The sequence below is a fragment of the Monodelphis domestica genome, chromosome 4 (assembly GCF_027887165.1).
Source record: "Monodelphis domestica isolate mMonDom1 chromosome 4, mMonDom1.pri, whole genome shotgun sequence".
Classification (NCBI taxonomy): Eukaryota; Metazoa; Chordata; class Mammalia; order Didelphimorphia; family Didelphidae; genus Monodelphis; species Monodelphis domestica.
The window spans coordinates 338,860,116-338,875,270 of NC_077230.1; the positions used below are offsets into that span (position 1 = coordinate 338,860,116).

The following is a 15,155-nucleotide window of genomic DNA, read 5'->3' on the forward strand; positions in this document are numbered from 1 at the left end:
AGTGGATATGAATAGGCTATATATAACACATTATAAACACTAAGTTGTAATAAATGTTATCAAATAATTGTGTGTATTCCTGTGGCAAAACTTAAAGAAAGTTTATGACAGGATGAGTAAAAGGAATGGATTTCAGTTTGTATCACTGGAAGATTGACCACATAAAAAAGATCACAGATCCATTGATGTTTGCAGATATTTATTCATTTATTAATTTGTTTATAGATCAATTTAAGAATTCATCCAATTATGGAGTTATTAAACTCCTAAACTTTGTTCCTGTAATCTGATGTGTCTTTATTATTTCAGAATTGAATTTGTATGTGAGGCCAACAGACCCCCCCCCACTGGCTGACAAGGTCACAGTTTGGGAGACAGGAACTGCAAGGCAGGGCCCCCCCCAAAGCCCCCCCCCCCCCCATTGACCACCTTCTGTGACTTCTCTCCAACTTTCCTAACTAATGGACTTATCATGATTATTATTCTCTCCCCGATACAGGAGAAATAATATGAGAGCAATTACTTATAGGATATATATATATATATATCCCACTTTAATCCTCCTAGATTATTCCATTACCCCTCCTTTCTCTCACTCAAGCAGATAACGCTCCAAGGCCCCACAATAAACAATGGCCAAATGCTTGAGCATTATAATAAATCTTTCCTTACAGTTATCATATGCCAATGAATTTGTTGATGAACAGAAACCAGGCAGCATTGCTAGGCACTTCAAAGTAACACAAGAAAAACAGCTTGTAAATTGAGGAAAACCCCAAATCCAATCTGCTTTAAGTCACCTTTTAACTTGCACTTAGATATGAAAATGTTTTGTTCTTCATCTCCTAAGCAATTGTGATTGATAGTGAAAGCTGATCAAAAGCAAATAATCCTCTCAGCAGGTCAAGGGATACTAACCTACAAACAACTTTATTCATGTTATTCATATACATTGCATATACATTATGTTATGTATATACATTCATATCATATACATGAGTATTGTAGAAATGTAGTAAATGATCACAGAATCTTTGTTGTAGTAACAGATCTTTGTTGTAGTAACATCACAAATATGTCGATTAAGTGATTTGATAATATCCAATCAGAATGCAGAATATCATATGTAGAAAATTGACTGTGTGCCAAAGAAGTATGTACTTGAAACCCTATATAATAAATGAACCACAGTACTATGTCAGAGCACTGTGTGATGCCTGCGTATGTGGGTTTGAACACATAGTGTCTCTCACCTCATAATTCGACTGGATCCCCACACTTAGATGGAGAAAAAACTTCCAATCCTCAGAGAGACTGCTGGATGACTCTCCTTAAATTTATTTAATGACAATATTTTAAAATGTTTTTTAATACATTTTTTTTCACATCATAGCCATTTACAAGTATATTCTCCCAAAATCCTCTGCACTTACCTCTTGTAACTAATAAATAAACAAGCAAAAGCAACCAATACAGTGAACGTGTTTTAGAATGTATACGGCACTGATGGAGTTTGAATGCAGGCCAAAGTGCAGGATTTGAATTAGTATCCAATATTCCAAGAATTATATTTTATAAAGTTTATTAATAATCACTTGAAGTAGAAGGAATAAAAAGGAAATATAAGTAAAAAAAAAACCCTAATTATCTAACAAAATTAAGACCACATGAGCAAGTCTCCTGGCTCTTACCTTACTCCCCCTCTACCAAATCAATAAGATCAAGAGAGCAAGATATGGGGCTGCATAAAATTTATAACCTCCCTACGTCAGCACATAATATGAGGAGAGTGGGGTACTGGGAATCATAGTTTTTATGGTAGCAGATTCTAGTTGCACAATCCCCCCTTGTATTTCCCATGAAAAACAAGCATGTAGACATCTCCCAAATTACATTCCTAGTTTCCCCATGGAATTAGTACACATAACCAATTTATATCTCTAAAGATCTATAACTAGAGGTACATACAATATTGTACTATCTAAGGGGAAATTATAATAATTTGGGGATAAGAGGGAAATAAAAAAGAAGAGAACAAAACCAGTGATTGCTAGTTACATTGACAAAAAGCCAATTAGGTGGCAGTCTCCTTTGGCATAAGAGTATGCATTCAAAATGCTTTCAACCCCCACAGTTCAATTTCACTATATCCCAAAGTTTATTCTGGATCCTTTGGTGCAGTGTGAGATTTCTGCAGGCATTTCCATGGGACCTTCTCCAAACAGTTCACTTTCTGGATTCAGGGAGGAAACATATTTCTTATCCTAAAATTACTATCAAACAAGAAAAATTTTAATAAAACTAGAATTGACAATTATACAATCTCCCCTGAGGAGGGTATTGACAAACACATGGATCATCCTGAGATACATGACTGAGTTATGAGGTATGTGAATCAATTGTAAAAAGGATGTCAAAAACACAAAGAAAACCAAACAGATGAAATGGAAAAAAAACAAAATTAAATAGTATATAAAAATTACAATCAGGACCTAATAAAGTGATTTATATCCCACATGCCTATAGGACCACTGCAATAATATGCACTTACCCAATGAGTATCTAGGACTACAGAAAATTGCCACCCTTATGAGACAGAAAAAGGGACTAGATTTTTAGCAGCAAATGGGAAATATCATTCCCTGGTCTGATTTTATCTTAGCTCTCAGGGATAGAGGAGTCAACCAAACTGAGGTACTTTGTCTGAGTCTGACACAGGGAAATCCTGTATCTGATGTCAAACAGCATTTTCCTCAACCCCCAAAAACAAGTTCTCTATCTTGTTGCAGATTCTCATCAATCCCATCGAGATTGGTTGGACTCCTTGACCTTGTGCTTCTTTGCACTGTATAATCGCTCTTTTGTGGTCCTTTCTTCTGGAATCAGACACAACAATTAATCAAAGTCCCATAATATTTAACAATCAATGGCAGGTTTCTAGTCTAAAGCTTTTGGGTATGCATTAATATTAGGGCTAATCGATATTATAAACTTACATGAGTGCAAAATAAAAAAAAATTAATACTATTAACATGTGTTTCAAGTATAAACAATGAGAGAGGGAAAAATTCAAATACTCTATTGCACATACCAGGAAAATCTGATAAAATTTTTAAAAAATCAAAAGCATATAGTTCACAGTCAGTGACACCCTGTGTTTGCCCAAGGAGTGGCACAATACAAAGATTTCTCACCCCAAAATGAAATCCATTTCCTTTTTAATTTGGCCATGATCTACAATGTGAGTGCAAATGATTTTCACTAAGAAAACAACTTTATAAAAAAGTAGTATAACAGGTAATGTACATTCAAAGAAATACCAAAATCCCCCAAATCACAAGAGTCCATTTAATGACAATAGTAAACAAACCCTCTATCTCGAATAGGATTCACATGAGTTGCTGTGACATTAAAACAAGCAAACAAACAAACAAAAAAACCTTTGAAGCCCATGGATACTTGTCACAAGTTCTCCAGATCTAACCAATCTTTCAACTTTGGCTGAGACATTTTCAACAAAGTCTATTACTGCCATCATTCAAAAAATTGGCAGGAAAGCCCAGAAAAAAAAAAAAATCTTCTGTATTGCTGATGAAAACCTTTTGGGTCTAAAATGTCACCAAAATCTAGATCATTCTGGTGGAAGGGTAGAGTAAGTTATAAAGGTAGAAAGTTATGAATATTAAAAACTCATCTAGTGGTTACACAGCCCCCTGGGAAAACCTTCCCACCTCCTGGATGAGATTATAACCCATCATGAGGTAACCAAGCCCCTTGGAAAACCCTCTCTCCTTTGGTATGAGCTTGTCACAGCCATAAAATGCATGTCTATATATGTCCCATCCATTACAATGTGGAGATGAGGAATTTAATAGTAAAAATCACTTCTGAAGTCCCATCCATTAAATTTTTAATAAATGCAAAGGTGGGAATACAATAGTACTATAGCACTGCATTTCAACTAATAAATGGACCCTTACATTTTGTTACAAACAACTCAAAGGTAGACAAATGATCAGTCAGAGATGTGAATCTTAAAATTTCTCAAACTCTACCTTAGAACATTTGGTTAAGGCTATTCCCCATTTTAAACAATGAAGGTACTTGATCAGGAATGTATTGGGAACTTTAAAATTACTCCACCCATACATAGGCATACTTTAGGGGAAGATAAAGTTGTAAAACTCCTTAGTGAACAATGAAGGTACTTAACTCATATTTGTAGTGAGGCCAAAAGCCCTTAAGCTAGGTCTATTTTTAGATCTAATACAAAAAGGTGCTAAGTATCTATGAAGGTCAAATTAATCACTAAAAGGTCAGGCAACTTGCAAGGGACAACCTTATCAAAGAGGTGTGAAATACTCAGAAGTTTTAGTCTACCCAAAGAAGGTGATAACAAGATGTGAATTAAGAATGGTCAGTCCTTTGGAAAACGTCTACTGTGATTGGTAGATGTGAAAATTTAGCGGAGGTGACATAGGAGAAAATTTTCTTTAAAAGGAGGTCAGAGGAGGCTGCTAGGTCTCTGAACTCTAGAGTTTTGCTTGGAAAGATCTTGTGGTGAATGATTAAAGACTGACTTGGGTTCTCTCTTAAAGAGAAAGGCCTAGGCCATTGGCCTAGGCCCTAGTCTTTTCCTTTTACTCTGTCTCTCTCCCTTCCCTTAATTCCTTCATTTGTATTAATTAAAATCTCCATAAAACCCAGCTGACTTGGGTATTTCATATTTGGGAATTTTTCCCATGGCAACCACTTTATTTTTAATATAAAATCAAGTTTAATATAAGTTTAATATAAAATCAACTAAAAATTTATCTTTGCAGTTTGGGCCATTCAATGTCTTAAACCCATATTTTTGCAGTCACAGTTTATGGCAACCACTCTTTTGTCTGTAACAGAGATAGTAGTGCTCCTAGATATCCTGAAAAATCACTTATGAAGACCCCTTAAAATCAGTTTAAATTTTTAGGTCATAAAATTCTCCAAAAGTTGTATACAGGTTGTAACCAGTTTGATGGAGTCCATCCATCATCATTTATGTGACAATTAACAAAGGCAAAAAGGAACAAAAGGCCATTTAGGCAACATGTGATCTTGATGGATCTGGTGACAAACCCAGCATCCATAAGGACCTATGCTTTTGCTACTGAAAAGGGTTTGCACAACTTGTTTATGAATTTTTACCATGGTATTTTCTCCAGTCCAGTCATAGGGGGAGGTAAAAATAAAGACGATGTAATAGCACATATAGCTAATGGCCAAAACACAGTAACTTAAAATGATTCAATGTAACAGAATATATTAGATTAGATCAATATGTGAACTAAAAGTATAAAACTAAATTTTAAAGCAATCAGAAAATACAATAAGCATGATAGGATACAGTCACTCAGTGTCAGTAAAAGGTACTCTATTTACATGAGAACAATGAATTCAAGAGTCCTTTTCTCCAATTTTGATAGCTGTTGGAGTAGTTAACAGGATTTGAAATGAACCTTCCCAAACAGGCTGGGTTGCCCCAAGGTGCTAGAAGTTCTTTATATATACCTTGTCTCCTGGGTGTAGGTCATGGAGCAAATAGGATCTGCTTGTTCAGCAGATCCAGATTCGTGGAGTTCTTACAATTTGATTTTTAAGTTCTATATTATGAGGCAATAGAAATTTCTCCCTTAGCAATGATGTATATGTGGGAGAGAAAGGCTTAGCCTGCATAGGGGGATGTCCAAAAAGCATCTCAAATGGTGAGATGTGTAGATCTCCCCTGGGCCTGCTTCTAAGATAAAATAGGGACAGAGGGAAAATTTCAGCCCATTTTAAATGAGTCTCAGTGCACAATTTGCTAATCATTGTTTTAAGATCTTTATTCATTCTCTCAATATCTAGGGGGGTGAAGGGAGTATAGTATCTTAAGGGCACCACCTCTCCAGCTTTATTGAAGGTGGGTACTTCTTTGAAGGGGAATAGGTCTCTAACTGAATTATTTGCATTTCTGTCTCTTGGCTGTATGTTTGGGTTGCTGTGGAGCAAGTGAGGAAAAGGGGAGGAGTAGGTGGGCTAAGAGAGAGGGGTTGGTCTGGCGATGGGGAGGCAGGGGGGAAGCATGGGAGTGGGATTTGGGAAGAGAAGCAGGGGAGGGGGGTGGGTCAGGTAGAGAGAGGGGCTGGGACAGGGGAAGAAGAGGAAGAGTCAAGACAAAGGGAAATCTGGCAGGGATGGAAGGGGTGGGACCAGGTGGGGGGAGGGGACAAATGAGAAAGAAGGAGAAGTAGGGGGTGGGGTCAGGCCATGGGCTTCCAAAAGCCCAACAAGAGGAGATAAGAGGAAATCAGCTTGAGACATGGGCTGGGTGGGTTTGAATGTAGGGGAATCTTCCTTCTGAGTTTTAAAATTACTCAAATGTTTTTCAGTGCTGTCTATTTGAGTCTATAATTTAATCAAAGTAACTTAGTGTTGATTTTCTTGAGGAAAAAAATATGCTATGAAGAAGAGCCCTCCCATTCTGAAGTGTTAAACAGTTCAAACTCAGTAAAATTCTCTGAGAGCTCAGGCTTTTTCAAACTTAGAAAAAGCCATTCTCCCATTGCCAGAATGATTTGAAATGCCATTCTTAGATAAGCCCCTCCTATCTAGTTGTTTTGTTGTTGTTGTTGTTGTTGTTTTAATGGAGGGTAACTTAAAGCCAGAGGCTAAGTTAGTGAGAGAAAACAAAAACTTTCAATGTTAGGCACAATGAAGGTAAAAACAAAACAAAACAAAAAAAACTGAACTTGATATTTAGTAAATAAATACAAGCTATTTAAAAATTAATTTTAAAAAATATACAACATTCTGTCTCTACAAGGTTTCCCTTGTCCTGTCCTTACCCCTCTTACAAAAGGAAATATGTTCATGGTATTCCTTTGGAACCAAAAACAGTCATGAAATAACTGAGAATGTGGCTTTTTTTAGTGTTATTTAATTTACATTTTATAACTGTTTTTATTATGTTCTGCCTGTTTCAATCCATGTAAATTCATGTTGATCTTCCCATGTTTTGCTGAATTTTTCTTATTTATCTTAATAACATTTCCTAGGGGGCAGCTGAGCAGCTCAGTGGATTGAGAGCCAGGACTACTTCCTAGCTGTGTGACCTTGGGCAAGTCACTTAATCCCCATTGCCTACCCCTTCCTGTTCTTCTACCTTGGAACTAATACACAGTATTGATTCTAAGGCAGAAGGTAAGGGTTTACAAAAAATTCCTTACATTCATATATCATAGTTTATTCATCCATTTTCCAGTCAATGAGAATACACTTTCCCCCCCACATGTTCTCTTCCACAGAGCATGCCTCTTTCCTTTCTAAAAAAGTTCTGGATGGTATCTTCTTCCAGAATAAGCCTGCTCTATATGCATTAAAAATGTGTTGGTCAGTGTAACTACTTTCTTTAGCTATTTTATTTAAAACATCAGGATATTGAGCTGCCCTCTTCTCATCAACACTGGCTGCCTTTCCAGTAATTTTAACATTATCAATTGAACTCTTTTTTAAAAAGTGATCAAAAGAGCTATCTAACACCAAAATTTTCCTCTTTTATATTTTCATATGTATATATTATATTTTATATTATATATATGTATATCATTTATATCTTTTCACTGCCTTAAGTAAACTTGATTCTTTTGTCTAAATAACTGTTCTTCTACTAGGAATGTTTTTTTATTCCAGCCTTCAATCCATACAGCTAAAAGATATTTCATTTCTGTCACTGTAACACTTCTTTTCCTTGTAGTTGCTTGCAAACCACACACACACACACACACAAGATACAGTTTTACCTTTTTTTTTTTAAGTTCTTCTTTGTATTTTATTCCATTCAGGATATTCAGGCATCAAAATGCCTCTTGTGTGATTTTAGAATTACTGTGACCAATTAATGCTATTTAATTACATTGACTTTTTTATAATAATATATGTATTTTATATATATAATAATAATAGTAGGTCTCTTCTATTTTGCACTGGCAGTGTTTTCAACTGAAGCTGTCCTTTTTGTTAAGGGATCTTTTAATAAAATTAATTAACACAACTTGGTAATATGATAGGATATCACATCCACATGCAAAGGTAGGTTTCTGCAGACTAATGACACAGCTGCATGTTAAAACCCTCACTAGACTCTCATCAATTAAATTTTAACTCCCATTACATGCAACTTGGCATTGTACTAGTGGGAGTCAGCAACTAAAGTTTGAAAGGTCTAAGAGAGATAAAGGACAGATAAAAGGAAACAATACTTCCTATCTTGGGTAGAGCTACACAAGGGAAGGTAAGAGATTTGATCAAGGTCCAGAGCTGAAAGGTAAGGAGGAAATCCCCTTCAGTCTCTGGTTTCTGGTTTCTTCCCTTGATAGATGTTATCCTGATCCCCTTAGTACATTAGATGAATAAGATGTTGAGTTTCTTCTGGATTAATAAGACTTGGGTATTTAGGAATGGTAGGTTTAAGGTAGAGGAAAATTAGGAATCCCTAATTACTATTTTATCCAACATTTCCCTCAGGGGTTGAAGACTCAGGTCTTGAGATCTGAGTCCCTGGTAAGATGATGGAGTCAGGCTGTTGTATTTTCCTGATATAGAGGGATGTACAGTTATTGAAGAGATCAATTGAAAATCTTCTTGGGTGGACAGTCTCTTATCTTCCCCAAAGGGAAAAAGTTTCTATCCTCTACTGAGGAAGGATGGCTAATCTGATTTTCTTCAGATAGATGAGGGATCACAACAGGTTGAGCTCAGCAAGATGCTCCTCTCCCTTCAGGTTCAAAAGAGAGAAGAACCCCCTCTCCAATTGCTGATCTGCTTTTCTTGGCTGGAGGTTCTAGCCCATCCCCCATTGACAGCAGCATTCTATTCTCTTCCTGCATAATACTTTCCTGCAAACCAAGTCCTTGCAATGCAGTCTGTAACTCTCATCCACAGTATCATTCTATAATTTTCACTAAATGTGATTTTGTATGTTTTAACTTGCAATAATTGCAACCTATATTGCTGCAGTTCGACATTTTTAATAATTACTTATAAGTCCAACTACTGAGATGAAGACTTTGTATTTGACGAAATATTCTTATTAAAACAGGACTTAGTCTAGCAGAAAATAGGTTTAAACTAACACCTTACACAGTTTACCAAGTTAAGTTCTATATATATAGATATACCAGGTCACATTATTTATAAACAAACACATATTCATAGTTCTTTTTGTGGTGGTAAAGAATTAGAAACTAAGAAGTTATATTAAAACATATTCTTCCTGTAACTGTGCTTCTTTTTGAGAATAGAATCATATAGTCCCAATGTCCTGGCCAGATTCCAGTTCTCTTCATTTGTAGATCATCTGCATCACCACACAATTATATCTGGAAGAATCTTTTTCAACTTTCTTGACCTAAATTGGTGGCTTTATTTTTTACTATATATGGGCAAATAAATCCATGATTAAATTACTTAAACCATACTGAAGATCATAGGCATTCTTTATAGTTCCTTCTCCCAGTCTTGAAGTAGCTAAAGCCTTCTATACAGAACTTTTTAGTAGCATTACAGTTACTATTTTTAAAAGATTCAATTGGAAGTGAAAATTTGAGAACACCTACTTAGGTTATTGTAGATTTGTTTCTAGCCTAGCTTGGAGGTAGCAAGGAATTGAGTGAAAATGCAAACTCTTATTGTTATCCTCCTTCCTCTATATCAGGTATAATTATCACCTTTTATCTACATTAGTTAGGATAAAGTATGATATTTATGACACTAGCTTTTTAATTAAGTCAAAGCTTAACTTTTTTTCAATATTATTTCTGTGGGAGACCTCAAAAAATGAAATATATTGAGGCAAGATCGTAAAGTAATAATATTGAAGAGTATGGATGGATGGATGGATAAAAGAACAAATAAAGTATTTATTAAGTAAAAATTATGCTACGGGTTCAAAATACTTATTAAAAAAAAGTAAAGTAATCCTTATTCTTAAGGTACTCACATTCCAATGAAGAAAACAATACATATACAAAGTTTTTGCTGCAAGATAAGTTAAAATGCCCTATGGTCCTTAGGATGTAGAGGCAAAGCAGATGATAATGTCATCTTTAATGTGTTTAATGTTTCTTCTTTAATGTCATTTCCACTCCTAAAATCATATTTGTTTCTGATGTTGAGTCATTTGAAAGTACCAAGGACTTTGGTAAAAAGAACTGTCCTTTTGTGTGTCTTCAGTAGTTGGGGCTGTAACATCTGCAGGAGTGATTGCCAATCCACATCTCTATAGAGGCTGCTTCCAAGGGTAATGACTCTGTGATGGAAGCCTTGATATGCCTGTGGTTCTTGGGCTGAGAGTCTTGACTCCATCAGGTGGTAGTGGTAGTTGGATTTATCTGGCATATACTGCCTCTCATCTCTTCTTCAGGGTGCCTTGACCTCACATACACTGACCCGCCTGCCTTCTGTATGGCAGTTGGCTGGAAGTTGGTAGAAATGGCTGGACCTTTCTCTTCATATCCACTTCACATGGATGATGTCTATGAGGTCTGGGCTGGAAACAAAATTGGTGGGCTGGGGGATGCATCTGCCCCCAAGTCTCCTATGCCTATTGTGGCAGTTGGTCAGCAATTGTTAGGAGTGCTAATGAGGAAGAGGGGCCCCTCTCTACAATGATTTCTTCCTTCAGTGGTGGCTGTGAATGCTGAGTTGAAAGCAGGCCTTGGATTTGAGAGACAAGGTTCTTGGACTCAGGGTTCCGAGCTATACCTATCAGAGTGAAGAGATATGATGATCAAGGGAGTGCTGATGTTGATTTGACTTGCCTGGCACATGCTGCCTTCCTGCCTTTCTATCAGGGTCCTTGTTGCTTCAGCAAGCCTACCTTGCCTGTCCTGTATGTGGCATTTGGCAATCGGTGGGGGGATGAGCACCGTAGAAAGGTACACTGACCTTCAGAGTCACATACTTAGAGCTGGAAGATGTCATCTCTGTGTCCTCATTATACAGAGAAGAAAGCAAAGCACTGAGAAGACTAAGCCCCTTGTACAAGACTCTTCAGATAGGTGTAAGATCTGAAATCCAATTCCACATCCTCTTAACTAAATCTGGTGCTTTTTCCATTCACTGCTCTAATCTAACCCAGCTGTTACTAGCCTTTTCTGGGCTTCATTTAATTCATTTGTAAAATGAGAACTTTGATCTAGCTGATTTCTAAGGTTTCCTCCAGCTCTGACATTTTGTGACTTTATGAAGATAAAGAATATGGTAATCAGACTCATTGTTTTGTGGACTCGGGGCTTACTGTTTGTTGTTCTTTAACTTTGAAAGTGCTTTTAAAGTCAGGTTCAAAATATCTTCCTGACCCTATAGCAAAATTTTAAATGCCTTCAAAATGAAAGAGTTTAAATACTTCTTACTTGTCCAAAGTTGTAGGATCACAGAGAGAGTGAATAAATTCAGTGGGCAATCAAGTAGACCTATATCACAGTCCTGCAGGCTAATAGGAATGACAGTTTGTGATTCATTTGATATCATTAATGACTTTTGTTCACTTTTCAGGTTGCTGCTGTTGATCTTCTAGTGCCTGGAGTTGGAGAACTCTTTGGAGGAAGCCTGAGAGAGGAAAGGTTCCATTTACTGCAGCAGCGGTTAGAAAGGTAAGTAAAACCCTTTATATCTTGGCTTGTCAGAAATAGCAGAAAATATAACTTAAGAATCAGGGTCTAGCAGAGAAGCTAGCTAGTGTTAGCTATGTCATGTATTCCTTCAGGGAAGTGGTTTTAATCAACATTTTCCTCAAGGACCACACCTGGTTCTTAATATAAGTGTGTTTGACTATGATTTGAATATAATTTGCATGTTTCCTATACATGCCTTAAGAGATCATACTCGATTCTTGAATAGTTTTTCAGTTAAAAAAGTGTTTCATTGCTACCTTTTGCAGTTTTTTCTTCCTTGTACCCTTCTTGTTTAGCCCACTTATAATTGCTTTAACACTGGACCAACATGAAGAAAGAATTGAAATATGATGGCAAGTGTCACATGACACAACAAAGTAGGGAATCTTCTTGTTTAGAGTCACAATACCTGACTTTGAGTCTTGGCTCTGATGCTTGCTTACATTGTGACCTTAAAAATAAATATCTCTCTGGGTCTAAGTTCCCTTCTCTGAGAAATGAGAGTCAAACTAAATGATTGCTAAGGTTCTTTCCAACTCTAAACCTATGTATGCTGATCCTATATATAATTCTATAAGTGTTTCCTTATTCTTATCAGCTCTCCGTCTGTTACTACCCGTTTGAAAGATTGGGCATATTTAGCTTGGAAAAGAAAGGACTTGGGGGGGGGGAGGGTAGGAGCATATGATCGCTATCTTCAAATATTTAAAAAATATTTAAAACTTGTCATGTAACAGGATTAGATTTGTTCTGCTTGTCCATAAAGTATGTAATTAGGACCAATGCAAGCAATAGGGAAACGCGTAGCTAACTAAGGAAGAATAGCATTTCAGGCTGGTGGGGTGGGAGGAGTGGTTAAGGGCTGGAACTCTAACCAAAGTCTTTGTATTCCAAGTTCATCATTCTTCCTGTTACATCATGATGATTTTTCTAGACAGACAGACAAGATAGCAACACAGTGACAAACAATGTGGTATGTGCTGTAGTACTATAATGCTCAAAACCAGACAACTAAGTCAGCTCCAACCCATGGGCTTTGAATTCCTTAATGTCCCAACTTGAAACACCCAAAAGGACTGTGAAGAGCCCATCATTCTAAAGCTCAAAGATCCAATGAGACCTAAACCTAAGAGAGAGAAGTCAGCTCAGGAATCCATGGGAACCAGGGTGAGACCAAGTAGAGCCAACCACCTCACCCCAAAGCACAGTAAGAGACTGAACCTGCACTACCAAAACTGGAAAGATGAATAAATCAAAGAAAATACCTATAAAATATACTACAAACTTAGAGGTCCTTCAAAAGGAAAAATATAACACCACAATTTTTGTAAACAGATTCAAAAGAAACAATTGATTTTCCACAAGGGCTCCATGACTACATACTACAAAGGAAACAAAAATTAAAACAATGAAACAAAAGATTGAAAACAAAACATTAGAATGAGAATGAGTAATTTTGAAGGGAAGATTGTAGGCTTACATTAAAAAAATAGAATTCTACTTTGGAGGAAACTATAGTTAATGGGTATAACATGAATGACGATCCTTCAAAAAGTACCAAACAGGAATACCAGACATTTAGAAGAAGAACCAGAAGAGGGCAATGCCCACAATAACCCAGAGAGGAGAGAATAACTAAGGAGAACCTACTGTCTCCAAATCAACCATTCTTTTCAAGGAACCTCGTATGTTTTTAATTTTTGTTGGAAAAGATAACCTTTTAAAGTGGTACTTTTGCCACTAAAATCAGTACCTTTTAATCAACCCTGGGATTCAAAAATTAACTTAACAGCTACTAAGGTAGAGTTATGGTTAAACTCTAGTCTGTCTGAAAAAAAGATTTGGTAGTTTTAAAATACTGCAGCAATACTGTCAGCAATGTGAGGTAGCAGTCAAAAAAATGGATACAATATTGGTCTACATTTAGAGATTACTTCCAAGAATAGAGAGGTGATAGTCCCATTGTACATTGCCTTTCTCAGACCATAACTGGGATATTATGTTCAGTGCAAAATACTATAGTTTTTAAAAAGGACATTGATATTCTTAAGAACATTCAGAGGAAAGCATCCAAGTTGGTAAACAGCCTTTAGTCCATGTCATATCAAGATCAGTTGAAGAAACTAAGGATCTTTAGTTTGAAGAAGATTCAAAAGGGATGTTACATATGAGTTCAAGTATTTAAAGAGCCATCACATTGGAAGAGGTATTAAACCTGTTCAATTTATTCCTACAGTACACAACCAGGAGTCAATGGGTAGATATTTCAAAGAGGAAAATTTATATTGATACAGAGAAATTTTCCTTACAATTCAAGCTGTCTAAAAGAAGAAGGAGATGACTAAAAAAGGGGTGAGTTCCCCAGATTGAAGATTCTCAAGTGGGAACAATCTTTGTCAGATATGTTAAATCATTTTTAAAAATAGGTTTAAAAGGTCAAATTTTGTCTGGGACACAAATACGATTTTGATACCTAAACAAGGGAGTACAAAAACAGAAAAAGAACACTATAGGCCAATTTCCCCAATGATAGTGACACAGATATTTTAAATAAAATACTAGCAGAGAGACTACAGCAATAGATCATAAAAATCATACACGTTAACCAGTTATGATTTATACTGAGGGCATGGCTAGTTCAGTATTAGGAAAACTATAAGCATAAATTAATCACATCAATAACAGAAGCAACAAAGTATGATTACAACAATTGATGCTTTTGACAAAAAACAACACCTATTCCTATTAAACATGAGGAAGTGTAGGAATAAATTAAGCTTTTCTTAAAATTATAAATAGTAGGGGACTTCCGGTTAAGATGGCGGCTTAGAGAAAGCTAAAGTTCAGATCTCCGGAAAACCCTTCCCGACCGATCTCAAACTATAAGCTCCTAAGGCGCCGAAATTCAAAACGATCAACAGCACAGACCCTGGGAACCCTCCTCCTGGACCTGGACCCGGTTCAAAAGGTACGGCCCCCCTCAAAAGCCAGAACCTGAGATCACTCGGACCTAAGGGGTAGGAGCGCAGAGTCCAAGGCTCCGGGAAGCCGCAGCCCGGCCCGGCTCAGAGAGCAGGGTCCTCGGAACAACAACCCTAAGGGCCTTCTATCCGAGTCCCAGTGAAAGTGACTGCCTTCAGAGCTCCCGCTGCAGAGAGCAGGCTTGTCTGAAACAACAGCAATCCTCAGGGCGGGCAAGACAGCCTCACAGGCTGGATCCTGCTATCCAAGTCTCAGTGAAAGTCCCTGCCCTCGGAGCTTGGGGAAGCTGCAGCCCATCCCCCCGCAGGCCCACGAAACAGCCTCACGGCCAGCGACTCTGAAGGCAACTTCCGGAAAGCGAGCCGGGGGGAGAGTGTGGCCTCGTGGTCCAACCCTTCCATTCCAGTTCCAGTGAGGCATATTCAGTTTAACCCAGGGAAAGCTCATAGAACTGACAATCTGCCCAGGACTAAAGCCTCTGAA

At 37.1% G+C, this 15,155-nt stretch overlaps 1 protein-coding gene across 1 annotated transcript in view; it reads left to right on the forward strand.

The window, feature by feature from the left end:
- Positions 1–15,155, forward strand: part of NARS2 (asparaginyl-tRNA synthetase 2, mitochondrial) — a 175,825-nt gene that overhangs the window by 145,126 nt on the left and 15,544 nt on the right. The window contains exon 12 of the mRNA XM_001377502.3: positions 11,572–11,669. Within this exon, the coding sequence (XP_001377539.1) occupies positions 11,572–11,669 (98 nt within the window). The remainder of the gene's footprint in view (positions 1–11,571; positions 11,670–15,155) is intronic.